The following is a 21,931-nucleotide window of genomic DNA, read 5'->3' as shown; positions in this document are numbered from 1 at the left end:
CGCTTTGGGCCCCTGGCAGGGTTCAGAGGTCACGCTTGTGAGGCAGGCAGGCAGGAGGAGGGCCGCTCTAGGGGCCCAGCCTCCCACAATATGTCCGTCAGCAAAATCCTTTTGTCTTCCTTCTTCTTAATCGCTTAAGACCTATGTCTGTAACCAAGGAAATGCTGCCAGGTAGCGAGGAGCAGGCAGTGGCCAGCATGAGTGGATGTTCTTTTTGAGTTGATAAATGCACAGAGTCTACCACTGCTGATTATTTTCTCTGCTCCTGGTCTCTTTCAGCAGTTTCTGTCTCTCTTGCCTTCTCCTGGGGGACCCCAGTGCAGTGGGTGGATTGCTTTGAGTGTGTGCGTGCGAGTAAGTGTGTGCATGTGTGAGTGCTTCCATATGTCTAGACAGGAGCAGAACCCCAGGGGCCCCACACGTTTAGACTCAGGATATTAAATGACCTAATGGCCATGTTATTTGTGTAGGATTCATTTAGAGAATCTTGTGTAGAGCATTAAATCATAATGAAGAGGGTATGAATTTTGATGGAAGGTGGGCGGAAGCATCGGGAGCATGCGGGAGCGTGTCTGACTAATGCATAGCTCAAGCCGCTGCCTAAAACATCATTTAACGCCATGGGCTGTGACCTGAGTACAGCATCTCCACGCTCTCGCTCTCTCTCTCTCTCTCTCTCTCTCTCTCTCTCTCTCTCTCTCTCTCTCTCTCTCTCTCTCTCTCTCTCTCTCTCCGCCATGCAGACAGAGCTGATCAGTCAGACCCAGACGAGACCAGACTCAGAGCAGCATGGAACTCTGAAATCATTAACACCAAAACAATACCAGACACATAGCCATGTTGATTGTGTAATGGAACTGGGTGATTTGAAAAAGACAAATTACGGTGATAAATATTCTAACAGAATACCAGAAAAAGTCATGTACTAACACACTTTATTATCCATGCTTGTTTTCACATAAGAGCAAATTGTTATCTGGCGCACTTACACGTTAAAGTAGAGTATTAAAAATGGACGATGGACTAAACAGCAGCATGAAGTCTAAACTGTTTCAGTTCATTTCTAAGAACGGCAATACACCAGACCTAGTGTTCATTTAACTCAAGACTCTGCCTCCTCGTTGTTTTCGTTGGCTGCCACTTTTAAAAGCCAGTTGTTTCTTGCTCAGATCAGAAGCAGTCTGAGAGAGTGTCTGTTTCGGCAAGGACACAGCTACAACGCAACTGTAGACGATATTTTCAGTAAATAAAATATCAGTTTTAAGATTCCCACTATCACTAAGCTCTAATATCTTACCCTCTGTTCACACTAGCAAGCGCAAGATGTAATTTTATGCAAATGAAAATAGGTTCGACTGGGTAAGGGCACTGCAGCTTAGTGGTTAGCACGTTCGCCTCACACCTCCAGGGTTGGGGGTTCGATTCCCTGCGTGGCCCTGTGTGTGCGGAGTTTGCATGTTCTCCCTGTGCTGCCGGAGTACCCGGTTTCCTCCCCCAGTCCAAAGACATGCATGGTAGGCTGATTGGCATGTCTAAAGTGTCCGTAGTGTATGAATGGTTGTGTGAGTCTGTATGTGATTGTGCCCTGTGATGGATTGGCCCTGCCTTGTGCCCGAAGCTCCCTGGGATAGGCTCTAGGTTCCCCGTGACCCTGAAAAGGATAAGCAATATAGAAGGTGGATGGATGGACGGATGGAGTTATAGTGGTGTATAGTTTCTCACTGGAACTAAAAGTTGTTGGACCATGCACAGCCATGAAAGACTACTGATAACATCAGCAAGTTTTTGCTTGCTAGTGTGAACTAGGGATGGGTGATATACTCTTAAAACTATATCATGATATTTCATGGTATTTTTTTGCTCTAACGAAGCAAACGATATATTTATATCTAACGATATAAATGATGGCATGAAAGCACTATATTTTTAGCCACATGTCACATCAAAATACACTGGTTGGTGTTTTTGCTTGAGTTGTTCTCCACTCTTTTTTGACACAGGTCTTTGATACACTTTTTCAAATCACAGATGTTTGATTCACATCTTTTCTTCTGTATACAAAGCACTCTGTTCCATATTACTCAGGAAGCTCCGTTTTTGTGAATGAATTCTTCTTCCTCATCTTGGGTTTAAGCTCCGCCTTCTCGTTCTATGTGTGAGATGCCCACTATATCGTCAATGTTGCGCATGACAAATTCTTTTCATGGGGAGGAATTGTCATGGACTACGATGTGTGAACATAGTTATATCCAGCACCTAAGAGGCCTTTGAACCTCTTTGAACCACTTGTGTTAAATGACTACATTGAAAAATAGCTGATTACAAAATGCAGCCATAGAGCAGCTTGTAGTCAATGCTTATATTTATTTAGCTCTTGAAGCAGGCTTTTGGCATTATAAGTCCTTTCCACACTTAATAGCCTGTTTCTATTCAAACGCTGAAAGGAAGTGCCTCATTACCTGATCTTGAGTCAGCGTTTGGGCCTGCGCTTGACACCGGACACTTTAAGCGTCACACAGCTTCAGGTAGTGCACTAGCTGAGGATTCAGAAGCTGCACTCTGCTGGTAAATCTGCGGCTAGTCAGGAGAGCGTAGTGCCAACAGTAATAGCCGCCCGCATGCCACTATCATAACATCAGTGTGCTGACAGAAGCTAAAGCTCACACAGTGCTGTCGTACTCACTTTCTTTCGATTTTCTTCTTGCACGAGGCCTGTATGCGCTGCTTAGTTTCATTCTCGGTAGCAGACATGAGCTTTCGAGCGGCGTAATTGATTCTTGAGATGCAACCGATGTTCTGTTCTGCAAATGAACACCCGGGCGATGATTATCTGATCAAAGGCAGCATACCGTGCGAGCCCCGGCAGAGACCAGACCGCAGAGACTCACTTTCTGCACGCTGCAACAATTACATTCCGAATGGGGCTGGGTGTTTGTGTACGACTCTGATTATTATTATTGTTGGTGTTTGTGGCCATGGATTCAAAGAGAAAGATGGAGAGACAGCGAGAGAGGAGGAGGAGGGGAGAGAGAGAGAGAGAGAGAGAGAGAGAGAGAGTGAATACACCCTGAGGTCTGAGATTTCTGTGCTTTAGACTAGTTGACCTGCAGCTTGTAGATATGGACCATAGAGCTTGGGCCCTATTGATCAATGACCTGTCCACTCATAACCACACGCATTTACTCTCTGAAACAAGCGGTCACATCAACTGTTTGTTGAACATCTGTGTGCTCACAGCAGGACAATCTGCTTTCTATAGTGGGTTTCCATGAACATAATTATATATGTGTGTGCATGGTGTGCACATGTATCTTTAGATATGGTGTGTGTGTGTGTGTGTGTGTGTGTGTGAGTGTGTTGGGGGGGGTATACAGACACACTTAAACAGACTTGAGTGGTGGGGGAGACGCAATCAGAAAAGAATGATTACCAGACAGGCCACATGCTCAGTGCAGATATGCAGCTTTAGCAGTATTCCTCTGCTGCACAGTGTCAAGCATATTGATCAGCTTCTTGTAATAGAAAGAGGGGCAGTGTGCAAAATCAATGCTTGCCCCCACCCTTGTCTCTTTCCCTCTCTTTCTTTCCCTGCCTCGGGTAGAACCTGCTGCCATTATCCGTAGCGAGTATAAAACACCTCCAGTTTTTCCTGCTCCCGTTCCCTAACACCATACTGACTGTGTGTCACCACAGTAAAGCTATCCTTGTGCTCCGTGCTAAATTGTTTGCTTTGTAACCTGTCCACAGACCTGAAAGTACAAAAAAAAAAACATTTAACAGCACCATTTAATTCCCTCAGACTGCCCTAATCTGGCCCAAAGCTATATGATATAAACGCGCAGTTGATTTCAGTCCATCCTGTGGGATAAAATCAGACTTTTTCCTTTCGTTACGCAAGTACTCCCATTTTGTGTCTGGGTGTGTGTGTACAAGGATAGAAATATCTGACAATTTGGGCCTTCTGGGGACATTTGCTTGATCCCCACAATGAAAATTTTACAAAAACCGCAGCTTTTATTTATATATATATATATATATATATATATATATATATATATATGAAAGAGCTAAAATGTTTCTGTTTTGTTACTCAGGTAAAGGTTAGGGTCCTCACAAGGATAGTAAGACAATCATTTGTGTGTGTGTGTGTGTGTGTGTGTGTGTGTGTGTGTGTGTGTGTGTGTGTGTGTGTGTGTGTGTTTTTCCCAGGTTTGATACAGATTATATAAAAAGGTTAATGCTGCTCTTGCAGTCTTTAGTCTGTCTACTGTCAGAAAACAGAATTCATTTAGGTAATCCAGATGCTTTTCCTCGGTTGGTGTGTGTCGAATTTGGCTGGCGGTCAGACAGCTCAGGGTGAGCTTTTGTGTTTTTCATGGAGAGCCTGGTCTTGCCTGGCACTGATCTGCCAGCCAAACACAATGCTCACGCAACATCTAGCATCCTCCACCAGCAAAGGCACACCTTCTGCTAATCATTGCCCATTGTGTGCTGGCATGAGAAAAGGCCTTCAGCTTGTATAATTAAACAATCCCGCTTTCTGCTCCTCCGTCCATGGCACCGTCTCAGAAAGGGCCGTGGCACACTCATTGTCCTACGTCTGAGAAAGAAAAGAAAAAAAGTTTGATCGATGAGTTCCAAACACCAATTAATGCAGCTAAATGGACCTGCGTGTCATATTGTTTTGAATGGAGACTGTCAATACTTATTAGGCAAATGTATTGATTTGACGGTGAAGGAGCAAAGTTTGTGTTCATTATGTCAGATGGAAGAAATGAGCAGAGCTTAACTAATGGGGAGGCTTGAAAAGAATAAAACATCTCAGACAGAATGCGTTTCATGAAATAAACACCCTCCGGGAATAAAAACGGCTCGATTGAGTGTTTGCTGGCGACGTAATGTGAAGTCAAATCAGTGTTGTAACTTTAATCAATTTCAAATTGAATTCAAAAAGCCATCAGCATACTTCTTTTGTGATCGCAAGCAGGGAATTGACTGATAATAAGTTGAAAGCCTAGCGGTTTGTCATCCACATTTACAGCAGTTATCATCTTATAATGTAATCTGCCCAGTGGTTAATTTTATGAGGAAACAATTTATGTGACTTCATTACACCGAAATGAGGCCTCGCTGATATTACAACTGAATGCATGTGAATAAATAGTTTCATATAGTCTTTCATATAGTCATATAGTCACATGACACAAATTCAGCACCATGTCATGATGCCACATGGCTTATATAATGAACAGGGCTTTATCCCTGTTCTGCTTGCTGTCATTCATGGCTCATTGCACATGCTTCATAGCCAACTGCATGTGTTTTGGTTTCATTTATGTAAATCGCGTGGCATGGCTGCAGTGTGACCTTATGGCAGCGCAGACCCCATGACATCAGTCCGAACGTTTTCCTCTCAAAGCGGCTGCATCTTAATGAGTGCGTGCTGCGCCAGACTTGGCCGAGTTTGGCCTTACAGATTTTGGCTTGGAAACTGGCCTCTGCGGCCTCGCATGTTATCTACCCCAGCGGGATCGGAGGGCAGGAGGAAGAGGGGCGTTTCACTCCTTTGCGCTCTCTGTCTCTGTGTCGCTTTTACACACAGACACATTGGGGGGGTTTGTGCGTCAGTGTCGAGTGGGCCTTCTGTGAGCAGATGCCCGATCTGGAGCGGGTTGGGCTCGACTGGGCTTGGCTGTGTTAGTTGCGGATGATGAATGGCGCTCACCTGGTGGTCTCTGTGAGGGCTGGCAGGCTGCGCTGTGGGGGTCTCCCACCAGCCCAGCCTAGGCAGCGTGTGGCATTAATCAAACCTCTCCACCTGCCTCTCTCTCCCTCTCTCTCTCTCTCTTTCTTCCTCTTTACATATTCCCGAGCAGGCCTGTCACTTGGAACAATGGGCCTTTTTAGCAGGGCTCTTCTAACCGAGAACGGACAAGGCCAGCATGGCTGACACTTTCAAACACAGTGGCCATTTTACAGCTAAACCTGCGAATATCAGCACACTTGTGCTTAACGCTGTTATGGTGGGAGAGATGAACCTCTTTCTCTCCTAATGAGCCAGAGGCCAAAGTGGCCTTAAACTTGTTTAATGCACGTAATATGGTAGGCCTTCGCCCTACACTGCCATTTTAACTGCTTTTGGCTGTTTAATACCGGAGTTAGTGACACTTTCCGCTAAGGTCACTGAACACATAATTGGGTACTTAGTGGGGCCCAGCTCTTACCTTAGTGAGGCTGCTCTGTGTAAGCATTATTATCAAAGTCTATGGGAATGTATTAATGTTTTGACTAGTGTTTTTTTTTTTTGCTAGTTCATCACAATTATGAACCATTTTTTCCAAGTGCAGTACGCTATATGTGTATTCAACAGTTAACTAGTACATATAACACTTCATCATGAATCAGTAGAGGATCATTGAGGAATCGCAACAAGAAAAGGCCTGTTGTTTTGTGAAATGAAACATTAACAACACATCATTATAAATGGTTATTTACTCCATGCGAAATTGACCACTGATCCCCTTGTGATCTTTTTTGGATCAGATGAACCCCAGTGGCTCATTAAATATACATGCTGTGTATTGACCTGAGCTAGCCAATTAGCTGGGTCTGTTTTCGATTGCTAATAATTGCTTACTGTTTGCAATATCACCGCAGTCCACCAGTGGTTCCTCTATGTGAGCATCTGACATAACTTTTCGACTTTTCACACACTTATTACACTGTATAGTGTAATCCTACAGAATGACACGGGATCTCCTGTTTGATTATTACCAGAGCGTGCAGTTTAGATATCACTCTGCTTCATCTGACTTATTCTGTCTACTATAGGTAGACCTCATGTAGTTGAGTGCTACCTGTGTTCAGATACACACCTAACAGGTCAGGCAGTAAAACAGTGACATCTGCACCAACTGAGCAAAGTGTCTATAAATGCACATGCTTTGTATTTGGCAAAGATTTCATTTGAGTTAGATCTCAAAGCCAGATAACAGTATTCTGTACAGGAGGAGTTCTGAAGCAGTCCTTATTTAGTAATAGACTTATTCATTGTAATGAAGGAGTAAAGTTTCTTTTTCTTGCAATTCTATTTACATCATGCCAGAGATACCGTGAGAAGCAGTCAGGGCTGGGCCATGTGCGACTCAATTACTTCAGGCAAGAGGAGATCTAAGAAGTGGCTTATTGCATTTTTTTTTTTTTTTTTTTACAGATAAACTGCTGCTGCAAACTCATAAATTCTAATGCTGTTGCATGACAAAAACCTATTAGAGCTAGTAAACATTTAGCCGTGGAATTGCGGATTTTCTTCATTAGAATGAAAGGGAATCTCTTGCATGTAGCATTTGTTTATTTGTGTGTGTGTGTGTGAGTGAGTGTCAGAGAAAGAAGGCATACACATGTGCGTGGGCCCAATGGTGCATGCATGTGTTTACTGGCCAATAAGTGGAAAACAAAAATTGGATACAGAGTGTTCCCCTGTCTGCAGATTTGTTGAAACGCTTGGATTTCATTTGGGCTTGGAAAGCTGGCTTTCCTTTCAGGAAGTGTTCTTCCTCTCCCCTCTGTATAAACAGTGGAAAAGGGACTTGAAGAAAATGTCCCAGACTCACTGTTTCCACTGTAAACATGCACTAAGCTCTTTCCACCAAGGCTCCTTTCAGGGAAAAGGCCAAAGCAGGCAAAAACTTTGTTTGGACATTATATCAGTAGCGCTAACAGGTATCTCGAGTGAAGATGTTTAACTACTGAGAGTTATTTCTCTGTGTCCTCAGCCTGAACTGTTAGTGGTGACTCTGACTGTGAGAAAGTCCAGAATGAAAGAGCTTCGAGAGTGAAAGAGCTCTGTGTTTGATGTGTGCTTTGACTGCTGTTGTAATTCACCTTATCACGGTTGCTTCATTTCCACATCAGTTACGATGGAAGAGTGTGTGCATACGGTGGGGTTGTCGCTTGCTGACAAAAAGCATCAGTTTCGAAATTGCGAATCGGAATTAACAGAGTAAACCGTTCCACTGCACCTGTTTCATTTCTTTTCGAGGAACAAAAATGAAGGTTTGTGTGAAAATGAAGAGAATACTGCACTATCCTTTATACAAGACAAATATTCTACAGACGCTATGGCATTAACAAAAAAAAAAAAAAAAGGAAAATAGTAATTACCCCCTCTCTACACTCATGAAATACCTCATGACTATACAGGTAAAATTATTATAATTATAATTTTTTTTTTGCTAACCAAATCTACAGTAAGTTGAAATAGATATCCCATTTTTCTTTGTTTCCTGTTGGCTGGAGCTCATCTTTTAGCCTGTTTTTGAACTTTTCTGTGCCTGGTGTGAAAACACCAGTTTCGCTTGTCAGCCATCTGCCCGATAGCAAACTTTAACCTGTAGTTGTGACTGGGAGAGCCATTTTTTATTGCATTGTATCAGCCATGAAAGAGGTGCTAAGATGGACACTCTGTATCTCCGCCAAGCCAAAAACTAATCTAAATGGAAAACACATTGTCTTCATTATTTTGCAAGTGCTGAAAGAGCTCCGTTGCTATAGTAACAGCCGAGCCGAGGCCGAGGGCTGCTCTGGGGCCGGTGAATGGAGTACAGTGGATGAGCAAAAGAGCCAGATGGCAGAAAAGGCTAGTTAGAGAGACTAAAAGTGCTGCTCGCTTGCATCAATAATTTCAGAGGTGGCATATTTAACAGAAACGTACAGGAGCTTTGCTCTGCCCATAGGGCAGCTGCAAGTCAAATGGTAGTTTGTGTGTGTGTGTTAGTGTGTGTGTGAGTGAGTGAGTGAGAGAGTGAGTGAGTGAGAGGCCCGGAGAAGGAGGTTTTCTTACTGTAGGTAGATGAGGGAGTCAATTTGATTAAAAGCAGAGAGGAGGACGTGGATGAAATTGCTCACATCCATAAAGCCATGGACACCAGACAGAGCTGCAGTTTTCCTCTGGAGGACCGGTAATGAATGCCAAGAAAGCTGTTGTTTTCGCAAGGTGGTGCTGGAGACCAGACGCAAAAAACAGCAACAACAAAACAAAACAAAACAAGAAAAAAACCTGGCAGGCTTGCGAAGCTTTATGAAACATTTATTAAGAAAAATAAAGTCTGTTCATATCACTGAACGTCTTACAAAAAAGCCACCAAATCCTAACAAATCTCTGCATTTCAGCTCATTGGTGGAAGGCCTAAAGGACATTCTTTTCAAGCCGTCACAGAGCCAGAGACCCTAATGGTTTATTCGAGGCAGCAGAACTGTTTATATCATTAAGCCGACGACACGGCTTGTTGCAGCTCTTACTTTTTGATTTGCTCGAGTAATAAATACAGTGACTTGCTCAAATGATTGTTGCCATTTAAAAAGCAGTCGTGCTCATGGTATGTGACTTTTCACTGATTTTGTTAAAATAGTGTTCGCTATTAATGCAGGAGCTGCTGGAGTCTCTGTGTAAGTAGCATTTTAGGGTAGCTAATGAGGAAGACTCAGAGAGGCAGCCTGGGTGTCAAGGACATGGCTGTGCTCAGGAGAAGGAGGACAGTAACATGGCCTCTAATGGCTGCACTGCCCTTCGTCATGGTGATTCATGTCATGGCGTAATTGGTTTACCTGCCTGCGTCTGTTGTGAGGCTGTCCGCGTGGCTAAAAACAAATTACCCACCGCTGACCTTTCAGCTACACCATCCCAGCCGAGGAGAGGAGAGCAGAATGGAGACTTAAGTACACGAGTATTATGGCGGTGCCGTTTCTTGGCTCAGATTTGACTCTCTTATTTGGAAAGCTTTGTTTGAGCGAGAACTGCCTTTGGCTGTTTTTGTTTGTGCTCAGTTCATGGTGAGGTTGTGAAAGCAATAGCGTGTCACTCGGAAAGAGCCACACGTCTCCGGCTCTATTTGCTCGTTCCTAGATGAAGGCGGCCGCTGGGTCTGGAGCAGCGCTGTCTGCACCACGCAGCTTTGTTTTGCACCACTTATCTGTCAAGAGCAGTGGGGGGGGGTCGAGGAGGCGTAGTAATTCCCCACTTCCTTCATGAAGGATACAGTATCCATTTTAGTGACAGCGTAGATGGGCTCCAATTTAAATCTTAATCCACAGGGGCTGAGTGGCAGTCGGCAGGATTGATTCCAGGCCGCCACGCGCGCGCTGATTCTCTCTGTGATAGTGTGACAGTTTGCCACCATCCTCCTCACACACATCTTCTGCTCCGCTATGGTGCTGTTGATGAATGGTGCGCCTCACCCCATACGGTCAATTCATGGAACAGGTTCCCTGCAAGTTATGGCCGAGAAGCCAGGGTACATTCTTAAACAAAGGAAAAGCCCTCAAGAAATGTTATTTATTTATGCACTGCTGCTATCACTAAAAATACCGTTCCCGTGTTTCGCCAACACTTCTCAGCATCTAAGTCATGGAAGAATGATCACAATCAACATTCTAGTGAGAAAAAAAAAGTTTCTATGTCATATACTTATACTATGCAATCTACATCTGATCATGTTGGAAATTCATATTCAAATATTTTTTCCACATGCGTGAACAAGTGCCTTTAGATATCTATTATAAGCGAGTTTTGTGTATTTTCTTAGAATCGGGAAACGTGTCTTGTGACACAAAGATGGAGAGTCAGTTTATAAAAAATAAAAAACACCCCTGCAGTATTCCTTGAACAATAAATATGAAGAGGCGGAATTTTGTCTAGGCTGTGTAAGTACTCGGCGGTTACATTCCTGCTGACAAATATTTACAAGTGCCCACGCCTGCCTTTTTTTCTGTAAGGGGAAGTCCAGGAGCTGCGTGTGCGTGAATGAGCCTCCTCAGTGTGAACACAGAGCTGTGTTTGTGCGAAGCGCTGAGCTCAGGCCTGCAGGTCTGTTACTCTATGCCCGCTGGCGCCCTTACTGTCCGACGCAGTCTTCATACAGGATCCCCCATGCCAACCCTTCTCATGCCAACCCTTCCCATGACAGCCATTCCACGATTAGCACAGCCGCCGTGAGTGCCGATCAAGCTCACGCCTGTCCAGCAGAGCTTGTATTAAGTGTGAGTTTACTTGCAGTCCATTACAGACTAATCTCATTAGCTCCCTGTCCAATCCAGCAGCAAAAATGAGAGAGCCTCCTCGCTTCCCCTCTGCCCTTTTGCACGCGAGACTCGCTGCAGAGTGCACTCAGGCCCTGGAGTAATGGGCGCTGGGAGGTGCGTGCACGACTATTGATGAATCCCTTTAATTATCGTAGCAGCGTCATTCGCTGCGAGCTAGGTTAATCAGAATCTCTGTTGTAGGCTTGGGCGCTCAGGCTGAGGCTGAGACTGACAACTTCTATTCATGGATTCTCAGTTTTGCCTCTAATTGGTTTTCCTTTCATTTCATTGGAGGTTTCATGCTAATTAGATTTGTTTCATAAAACAGAAGAAAAAGCTGTCACGCTGGAGGTCACTACACTCGGGGTCCTAAAAGAGAAAAAGTGGTAGATTTATAGCAGTTACAGTCTAGTTGTGTCTATGTGTGAGCACAAGTGTCTCCACGCAGTTTCCTCTTTATTCCTCATCCATCTCTGTCTCTTTTTAATCGCGTTATTACTTGTGCAGTCTTTGTCTGTGGTATAATACACTCACACAGTTTCAGTTTTTGTCTCTTTGTCGGCCCTGTATGGTCATGTGTGAGTCTAAGTGAATAAATGTGTAATAAAATCTGCATGCAGCTGTAGTGTGTGCTGTATTTGTGCAGTGCTTGGCAGCAGGCATCGACAGGGTTTTCTGTCTCTGGCCAGTATAGGAGGCAGTGAACTTCTTGGCCAGTACAGCGTAAATCATCCAGGAGCTGATTTTTCAGCACTTTTAGAGCGAGCCTGGCATGAAACGGAAGGAATTTCTCAGCTTTACCTGTTCAGCAGCAAGTGCTCTGTGCTGGATCCGTGCCCTGCCAAGTTTGGTTTAAAGCACTCTGTCAGCCCCAGCCTCGTAACTCGGAGTCGTTATGTTTGAAAGGAACTGCTCTGCTTTGAGATAAAGACCCGGCCTGAAATACAACCTCTCGCTTTGACGAACTTTCGCAAGAATGTAAATTACAGCGTATCCAAAAAGCCCGGGCCTGGAATTCCTCCTTTCTGCTGTCACCCTAAATTAGACGTTTTAAGATTTAAGCATCTTTTAAAAATTGGAACCACATTTTCTGCTGGCCCAGTCTTTCAAACCGAAGCCCGCTGCCTCTTAACTGATAATGCATCACGTTGGCAGAGATGCTCACATCTTGAAGTGGTCCGAACACGTTCTGAAGTCCGTTCTCCTTTTAAAGCAGTAAATACGTACGTGCACAAACAGAAACCCTTCCTCGGAGCGTGAATATGGCATTTCCTGAAGTATTGTTCCGCATAATCTGACTGCTACTGTACACGGCTTCGATATTCTTGGAATCTTTCTTTTCTAATGCTGACAGACTTTTAGAGGCTGCCTCGATGTGATGTGCATTAAGCTCTATTTTTAGACTGGAACAGCACATGAGAGATTCACTGGCGGTCATGAGCCTCGGTGTGACCTGATTTTTCAAATGTACTGCTCCTCCCTTACATCGATAACCACAGACTAGACAGCATTTTTCACAACGTGGAACTGAAAGGAAAATGCAAAACCCACCTGCACTGATTTGTGTAAAATTCCACAGATATTGCAAGGTGAAGGGAAGCAATGTAAATGTAACTAATGAAAAAAGAAGAAATATTAAACTGAAAAGGAGGAAATAATTATGTAAAAAAACAAAACAAAAGTATAACATTTTAACATATTTAAATTTACTTCGATACATTGAGACGCCGTTATTTAAAGAAATAAAGAAAACTATTAAAAGATATCACAATATCGGGGGCACCTCCAGGGTTGGGGGTTTGAATCTCGCCTCTGCCCTGTGTGTTCTCCCTCTGCTTCAGGGGTTTCTTCCGGGTACTCCGGTTTCCTCCCCCAGTCCAAAGGCATGCATTGTAAGCTGAAATTGTCTGTAGAGTGTGAATGTGTGCGATTGTGCCCCGTGATGGATTAACACCCTATCCAGGGTGTCCCTTGTCTTGATCCCCAAGTCCCCTGCCATAGGCTCCAGTTTCAGAAAAGTCTAAATTTTTTCACAGTATCGATATTATCTCATCATATTGCCCAGTCCTACATCTAAACCCGCTAACTCTCTGAACTAACAAGCGAGCAAGAGGAAGTTCAGGCCGTCAAGCAAGGAGGTAAGTTGTGATGTAGGCTCTCTCGGTGATTTGTGGTAGAGTCAGGACGAGCAGTCCGAGTGGCACAGCAAGGCGGCGAGTTCTTATATGAACTAGCTGAAGGTTTTCACAGACTCCGTTCAGCACAGTGAATCACAGAGCTCAAGAGTACCCACGGCCCTTTTCCCTCAACACATTCATGGAATGATGGGATTTTCCCTTGGGTATCTGGTTGCACATACCTGCCATTGTAGGGACCTCTGGCACCGTGCTGCTGTTCAATATTTATAGCCACCAAATGCTCTCAAATATCAAATTGTTAAACAGCTGCTCTCAATTTTCCCCTTTTGGGAAGCGCAGAACGCAGGACCACAGGAATAGTCTCCATATAAAATAGCTCATTTGTGCTTCAAATTAGTCTCTTTATTAGCTAATTAATTTACTTTAAACAACCATGTTTTTTTCTTTCTTCTAATTTAGAAGGTCTGAGCTGGCACATCAGCTGCATGGATCTAGCACTTTCATCAGTAACTGCTGGTGTAAGATCGACTGTCTTGGGTGAATTACCGAGCTTTGCTACTGTGAGCTAAAACTCCGAACTGACCCCGGAGCGGCCGCAGAAGTCACAGCTTGTGCATAAAAAATGGGCACTGCACTGACGCTAGCTCTTTCTGCAGTACTTCGCCTCGGGTGAGAAGTTAAAGTGGATATTATCTGAGCTCTGCTCCTGGTGCAGCAGCATGGGGCAGAAACCGGTTGGCTGTTAGTACGTGGGAAATGCTGGCTTGACATTATTTTCAACGCGGCGAAACCGGCCCCGTGTTTGCGACGTGCTTTTTATCCCTGCCTCTCTGGCACGATTGGGGGCAAGGTCACTCACGCTGAGGTCACTGCAATTCCTGGGGTGGTGTAGAAAATATACTGCACAAAGAACTGGAGTGTGTGACTGTGGTTTGTGTGATGTCTTTGAGCACAGAGAAATTGTGTTGCATTTTGTTGATTTCTCACCTTGCTGAACTGTTGAATAATGAAAGCTAATAAATGAACAATGTTAGACGTTTGGTCTATTAACGTGCATATACCGAGCGTTTGTAAATAATCCATTTTGTGTCGTTCTGCTTTCCTGTGTCCAGGCTTTTTCCTTCATGTTCAGTGTTACTGCCACTCTGTGGCCTCTTGTTGTTTTATCTCAGACCAAGTGGTGTCTCTCTCTCTCTCTTTCTGCCTTCACCAAGCATCGGCCAGGATTAAGCATTAGCTAGGAGCTGAGTGCATAATGTCCAATCTTATCAGTCCCTCTGGGGAAGCGGTGGTCAGTGGCAAAAATAGCAGTAGTGATGTTACCACTGACAGATGCTGCGTACTAGCAGCTAGTATCATTACTGGCAGCGCTAATAGCTATGTTAGATGTGTATTGAGTGATTGGTTGCACATTTTCTCCCCCTTTACCCCAACTCTGAGCTAGTGCCTGTCCAGTACGCCAGAGAATAAAAAATGGCACACTCCTAACAGACCCTGTCTAGAAGTCGATTTATTTAAAAGGAGGTAGATGTGGAGGAAAGTCAGCTGCTGGACAGTGTGAAATAGAGAGCCAATGGCAGATGGAAAGAATGAAAGAGAAAGGCAGGAGAAAAAGAGGGAGGTGAGCGAGAGAGGAAGAATGGGGAAGGTAGAGTTAGTCAAAGGGATGGAGAGATGGCGGGAGGAGAGAGAGAGAGAGAGAGAGATTGTGGGAGGGGAAGAGGCCAGGCTGGTGCAGCCGTGTTGATTGGCTTGTATGAAAACACATGACTGCAGTGGGGAGCCTCTTGCTCAGGGTGAGTGGCTCTGCTGCAGACCAAACCACATTAGATGAAATGAATCCATTCCTCAGCCTGTTAAAGCAGCATGCTCGCAGGGCTCAGGAGAGACAGAGAGAGAGAGAGAGAGAGAGAGAGAGAGAGAGAGAGAGAGAGAGAGGGAGGGAGGGAGGGAGGGAGGGAGAGACAGAAGGAGGGAGGGAGGAGAGGAAGGGGCGAGTGAGTGGCAGGAGGGAATGGGGAGAGAAGAAAAAGGGAGAGGCGGGGGCAGGCGGAGGCCAACACACACACACACACACACACACAAACACACACACACATGCACACTGACTGGCATTGGCTGTTCAGAGGATTATAGCATTTTGGGACAGGACAATGGCAAGCGGTGGAGTGCCTTTACCCAGCCCAACTCCCCACACACAACAAACACAGCTTTATGCTCAGTGCAGGGGCTGCACGCTGGGACTGGGCATCTGCAGCACTGAATTTAAAAAAAAAAACTCTACACATTTAAACCATGACTCGAGCCACTTATCAGATTTTACACACTGTCATGACATACTAATCAGAAGTATTTGTGAAATGCTTTAATCATTTACAAACTTGTTGTGACTTGTACGATGAGACACGTTTCCTCGCCATCCAATTTAATTGTTAACGTAGAGTTCATCAGCTTTCCTGTGCTCTCGTCCAGGCGCTTAGCTAGGGTTAGGGTACCAGTAGCATGTGAAAGCAAGGCTGTGCTTTTTTATTTTCTCTGATCTGATCGATCGGCATGGGAGTCGAGCCTCTGTGACCAACAGGTACAGACACACAGCATCAGCCCCTGCTGGCACACTGTTTAACACCCTTCTCACCCTTGTGCCCAGCATGAGAGGTGACTGATAACAGGATTTACAAAACCAGTACAGCCTGGTGCAGACAACATTATGATATAATGGGGCTTGAGAAGTTCAGATCTGCTCAATGATATGTAATTATGGTCACTGCTTTGAGCCTGGTCTTTACTCTTCTGTACGATTGTGTGTGCTGGTGTCACTCTGCCTCAATCCACGTCCTTAACTCGGGAGAGCGGCTGATGATATTTTAAGAGCGAGAGCAAGAAATCATTTGCGAGCTGAAATACAGAAGTCAGTCATGCGGCGTGTGTCTGATTATAAAGAGATAATCTCCTTTCTTTCTATCTTTCTGTACCTCTAGCTCTCGCGCTTTCTCTGTTCCTCCCTTTATCTCCCTGTTCCTCTGCTTCCTCTGTTAAGGCAGAATGGGTTTCCACACAGTAATTTTTTGCCCCACTTCCTGGCTTTTGTTTTTCGCTCTGGTGGTATGCGTTATTAGTAGGGCTGTTTCTCTGATATGATTAATCTTCCTTCCGCTTCGGAGGGCTGTTTCATGCCCAGATGGGTCGGTTTTGTAATCCCTGAGTATCACCTCCTCTAATTGTGTACGCTCTTATACGTTTCATACGGCTATATTCGGAGCAGTGTACAGGTTATCTGAATGCTAACACATCTGTAGGCACAGCATTTAGTTTATATATATATATACACACACAGACATGCATACATATATACATATATACACACACACACACACACACACACACACACATATATATATATATATATATATATATATATATATATATATATATACACACACAGATATACATACATACATACATAACACATACATAACAACACATACATACATACATACATACATAACAACTGAAAAGATTTTTTTTTTGTCTGAGTATCACAAGTCATTGTGTTTGGAATGACTTCATGGCTAGGTTGTGCTCCTCTCAGGATAATGAAGACATGAGTTTGTTTTCATTGAGGTAGTTGCCGGGTTATATAACCACTGTTTTTCCAGCCCTCCCTGCCTGAGGGACAGAGGAGAGAGGAGTGAAGGAGGAGCGGAGTACCGGACTCTGGGCTCTGCTCCACGACTGGTCTGCGTCACAGAGCAGGATGCTTGGTATATGCCATGACGGTGTTTTCATGTTATTGTCTTCCTCCTAACAAACACAACCCAGGACCATGAGGGAGACACAGATAAGCTTCTCCTTGTTACTTCCTCTCTCGCCTACCTTCTCACGTTCTCTCTCGCTGTCTTTAACTGTTACAGCGTCTCAGATGGTAGCTGAAGCTGAGAGACAGCAGGGATTTGGTAGGAAATGGTTAATCAATAGCCACAAGGTCAACTGGGCATGCGGCAGGTTTGAGAGTGTCCTGTCAGCGAGCGGGAGTGGAGGATTTGTAGCGCTTGTAAAGGCTTAAAGGAACACGAGAAGCAGTGCACTGATAGTGGTGAGACTGCAATGTGGGAGGGAGACACCTGCTGGAAACGTCCCGTTTCTGCACAGCTCAGAGCTCAACTTCTGCTATTAGGTTAACTCAGCTTTATTTCCCAGAGCTTTGTATATCATGGAATAAATTTGTACCATTTTGCTTACAGTGACCTACTAGACTATTAAAGAGGCAGTCTGATACAGCGTGTACACACCTGTCATCCTGCATTAACTTACATGTCTAGCGGTTCATTAATGAGCCTGTCAGTACACCGATAACTGTTTCTCTTTAAGATACCTAAACGCAGCACGTTCCAGCACATGCTAAGCACCCGGATCGTATATACAACACGTGTGACGCAAGCTTTATCTGGCTGCCACAGGGCTGCATGCTGGGGGATTCTTTCAGCTGCCTGCCTGTTTGGATTCAGGAAATTTGTAAGAGTGATGGTGATAAGTTGGGCTGATGAGGAATGAAGTCCTGCCTTACCGCCCCTAGTCTCCTCTGGCACGAGTTACAGCTCCGAGCCAGACACCCTGGATTTATTCGGTGCTGAATAGAACTGTAAATCAGTCAGCAAGGCAGAATTGATAACCTTGAATGGAAGGTATGATACCTTTAACACCATGTAATAGACATGCTGATGGGATGCAGCCTTCGCTTGCGAACAGTGCGCACACACATGCAGCGCATGTCTTATCCGTAACATCTTATTTTCGTGGCTGGCCAGTGCTCCTGAAACTAGTGTATCCATGACAGAGCCCGGCGTGGACTGGTAAATCAACGACGGGTTAGCTTCTGAGCAATGCAAACAGTAAGTTGACTCCATCGGTACGACCATGTAGCTACGGCTCATCTTAAACAGCGTTGCTGTTGGTATTTCATAGATAACTCAGTTTCTTTCTATCTTCTACTTTAATGACTGCTCCATAGAGCCCTGAAAAATATGAATGGAGTTGTGTTCAATGGTTATCCTTGAAGTCCTATGTAAAAAAAAATAAATCACCTGAACACTTAATGTCTTTAGATCCTTGCTGAGGTGATCGTCACTGAAGTGCTTTCCCTCTCATTCTGACACACTCCTCTCTTTGTCTGTCCAATCCTCAGAGAGAAGAACTTTAATGGCTTCCAGGTAGAGAGAAAGAGACAGCAATCAAGATGAATTCAATTCCTTCGATGGACAGACATATACAGCAGACCAATGACAGACTGCTGTGTATCAAACAGGTAAGCTGACTACAGCACTAAGCACAATCATCTCAAACAGGCTTTACGTACATGTGTACATTGAACTCATCAGCTGTAATAAAACAATCCTATCCAGACGTATACCCTGGATTTCTTTATAGTGTCAAAACAGGGTGCAACGCTTGTCTTATTTCTGTTGCAGCCCTTCATAAAGCCTGCATACAAATATAGCTTGAGCAGAGGCACATGTGTGTGCAGTTGGTAGCTGAGCATTCACGGCTGCTCGGCCTGTGTGAGCTGCCTTAAATGGTGATGTGTTAGCTTTCCAATTGGCTGGGCTTGGATCGGGTTTCAGAAAGGGGGCCAGATCCGAGGTCCTCGTGTGTAGCCCTTTTCCCGGGCATTTCTGAAGCTTTGTGTCTGTGACATCATTTTTGCTCGTCTGCTGGAATATCAGATAGACACATATCTGGCACAGAGTTAGTTCGTCACAGAAGGATATTCGCTGTATATGGGTTAGAGTCATGTATAGTAAACACAGAGGTAGTTGTGACCCAGGGCTATACTTTGTCATTTCTTTAAACGTCACTAATTGCTTGACAGTGTGTTTGTTATGAGTGCAGGTATGACTCTTTGTTGCTGTTGACAGCTTTATGAGAATGCAGTACATGACTCCGTGTGTGCTCCGGAGCGTTTATAGTATCTCACTCGCTTGTGCGTGTTAACTCTTGGCTTTTGTTACCTCTGCCCTCCAGTCTGTGGCATTAACGGGTGCCAATTGAAACGTTTCACCCGCTTAATTCATAACAAATGACATTACTAGGTTTATTATGCATGCCAGATTGTGGCTTATTAACCAAAAAGACAAAACACCATCGATTGACACTCGTTAATCAAATTGAAATGGCACATTTGGGGTGTGGTGAGTGTGCAGTATATCAAGTGTGACAGACGCGTCAGTCTGTATAGGCCGGTGATTTCCGGTGTTGTGGGTGTATCTGTATTTGCATGCAGCCCAATGCGATGTGCTGTTTTGATTCGGGGGTGCTGGCTGGAGGCCAGTGTGTGTGTGTGTGTGTGTGTTTGTGCGCTTTTTTTCACTGCAGCAGGTACAGCCTGATCCTGTCTGCTGGTAAACAAGGGCACCTTATCACTCCAGGTCTGTCTTTGAAGCCTGGCTGCCTGGGAGGCTGATACTCTGCATCTGATGGGGACTTTCTCCTTCCTGTCTTTCTTCTGTCTTTGGCCTGTGACACTCTTTGCCGCGTCTCTCTTTCTCTCATTGTCATAGACATAGAGACATGAGCCAGAATTGTGGACGGTTGAGCAACGACACGCCGTGTCCGATGCTAACTTTCTAAAATGCGAAAAGTAGCGTGTGACCTTTTTTCAAAAGTTAGCCTCAAACATGCTGCTTGGTTGATCAAACATACACAGTTCTGGCTTATTATTCGAAAGCACCTTTAGTCATTTCTTGAGCACTTGGATTGCATGTCATCAGTGAGATAATGGACTATAGTTTGTCTGTAAATTTCTCTATGTCTAAGTTTTAACATACTTTTGAAATGCCAGTTTTGGACATACGTTTGAACATCTGCATGAAGAAAAGGAAGCATGCGAAGGGCGCTGTCCTTAAGGATCAGTAGGAACATGCTATAAAATTGAATATTATTTTTTCAATCCCAACATCCCATCAACTGCTGCTTTAGCATGTACTCGACAATATTACTTTTCGCCAATTGACATTGCTCGTATCTGTGATCTATTCAAGGTAGTTAGTGTAAAGGAGTAATATTTTCCTTCCCTTCATTGTTGAAGGGCTTTCATTTACTGTTCACAGGCCTTTCCTTGCATATCGTCGGTTGTCACAGAGCTCCTGATGCACAGTAAAAGCCACATGACCAGCAGACAGCAGCTGAAAGCTATCAAACAAAATGTGAACTGCTTCAGTGACAGCCCCTACGCCCTTACAGTTGCACTTCAAACTGAATTCCATACAGTGTTTATCCTGGATCTGGCACACCATTACTTTCAGCTCCTTAGAGCAAAACTCCCTCCTGTTCAGAGTCTATATAACTCTTTATTGTTCACAACACTTCCCTCGGAGCACTTAAAAATGTTATCTCGAATGATCAGAACAATTAATTTACCCCAGCCTCTTCAAGACCAAGAACTTTCAGTGCTTGAAATTAATTAGAGAAACATGGCAGAGCAACTCAGTTTTAATTAGAAAGCCTATTCCTACGTTCTGGAGCAGGACTGAATTACTATTCGCATGCAAGAAGAATACAAATGTGTGGTGCTAGTGAACCATGCTCTGTTTCTAAAGCAGCCAGATGTGGAGCTTCACATCCAAATACTGATGAGATGAGCACTCTTACCTCTCTGATGGTACAAAAATCTAAAAAAAAAGAAATCTAGATTAGACATGCCTTTGTATTCAAGCGACAAATGTTGGGAAATATCTCTTATTAGTCTTACCCAAATTTAAAACAGCAATATGAGGCTTTGTCAAGTGTCAAATAGATGGAGTCCTGTGGTGCAGGGGTCATGTTTGGACAGTGTCAGCGTGGCGGGGGAAAGGTGGAGCGCTGAGGTTTGGCTGGAGCTCTCGGAACACCTGTGCCATAAGCGGTGCCAACTACACAGTGGTTGAACGCACACCTCAGCTCAACTGTGCCACTAAACACACACTTACAAACGCTTTTTTTTTTTTTATCCCTCTCACCTCTGTCTTACCTTCAGTTCCCTCCCCCATCACTCATTATTCATTTCAGAATACCAACTCAATCAGGGAATTACTCGCCTCAAAACGCAATTTCGTCACGACCAGCTTTGTGGCAGGAGGAGATTTTTCCCCGGCCCGCACTGCCCTTATGTTGTGCGGGATTTACGCAGCGGGGCTGTGTGGCAGCACACACTGGCTCTTTGTCACATGAGCTCTTTGTCAATGGACACCAAAGCTGCTCATTCAAATGGCGACCTCTGCTGCCCCCCCGGAGACAATGCTGCTTCCTTGAAGCAAGCGGGGAAGAGGAGGTGCCCGTCAACAAGCATAATGGAAGTTTTCAGAGTGTGCGCGGTCTTCCTCTCGGCACGGCCGAACAGCGTTGGGCCATTTCCAAAGCCGAGAGCTCTGAAGAGCTCTGCTGGCTCGTTCGTTTTAAATTTCTCATCATGTCTTGTGAGCAGCAGCGTGATAGGGATGGAAAGGAAAAGGAGGGGTTGACTCAAGGAAAGGATAAACAATTTCAGGACTCAATTAAAAAAAAATCTGTGAAAAATAATAAGCCTCTTCTCATTCAGTGCCTCAAAGCTTCCCTCATGTGCATTCTTTTGTTTACCGGCCCGCTTGGCTACTGCTTTCAGTGTTGCGGATCTATTACATCTTAGCGGACAAAAGATGATGAGGAGGGTGGATTAGGACATGCAGGGGTGGTGTGAGCAGGCC

At 44.5% G+C, this 21,931-nt stretch overlaps 1 protein-coding gene across 8 annotated transcripts in view; it reads left to right on the top strand.

Moving 5' to 3' along the window:
• Positions 1-21,931, top strand: part of zmiz1a (zinc finger, MIZ-type containing 1a) — a 125,339-nt gene that overhangs the window by 56,986 nt on the left and 46,422 nt on the right. For all 8 annotated transcript variants that reach the window (XM_047154145.2, XM_047154144.2, XM_047154147.2 and 5 more), the window contains one exon: positions 18,400-18,519. In XM_047154145.2, coding sequence (XP_047010101.1) covers positions 18,451-18,519 — 69 coding nt within the window. In that variant the 5' untranslated portion in view covers positions 18,400-18,450. The remainder of the gene's footprint in view (positions 1-18,399; positions 18,520-21,931) is intronic.

This window comes from Ictalurus punctatus, chromosome 3 (genome assembly GCF_001660625.3).
Source record: "Ictalurus punctatus breed USDA103 chromosome 3, Coco_2.0, whole genome shotgun sequence".
Lineage (NCBI taxonomy): Eukaryota > Metazoa > Chordata > Actinopteri > Siluriformes > Ictaluridae > Ictalurus > Ictalurus punctatus.
Note: the sequence above shows the minus strand (reverse complement) of the source record. Positions and strands in the feature narration are given on the sequence as shown.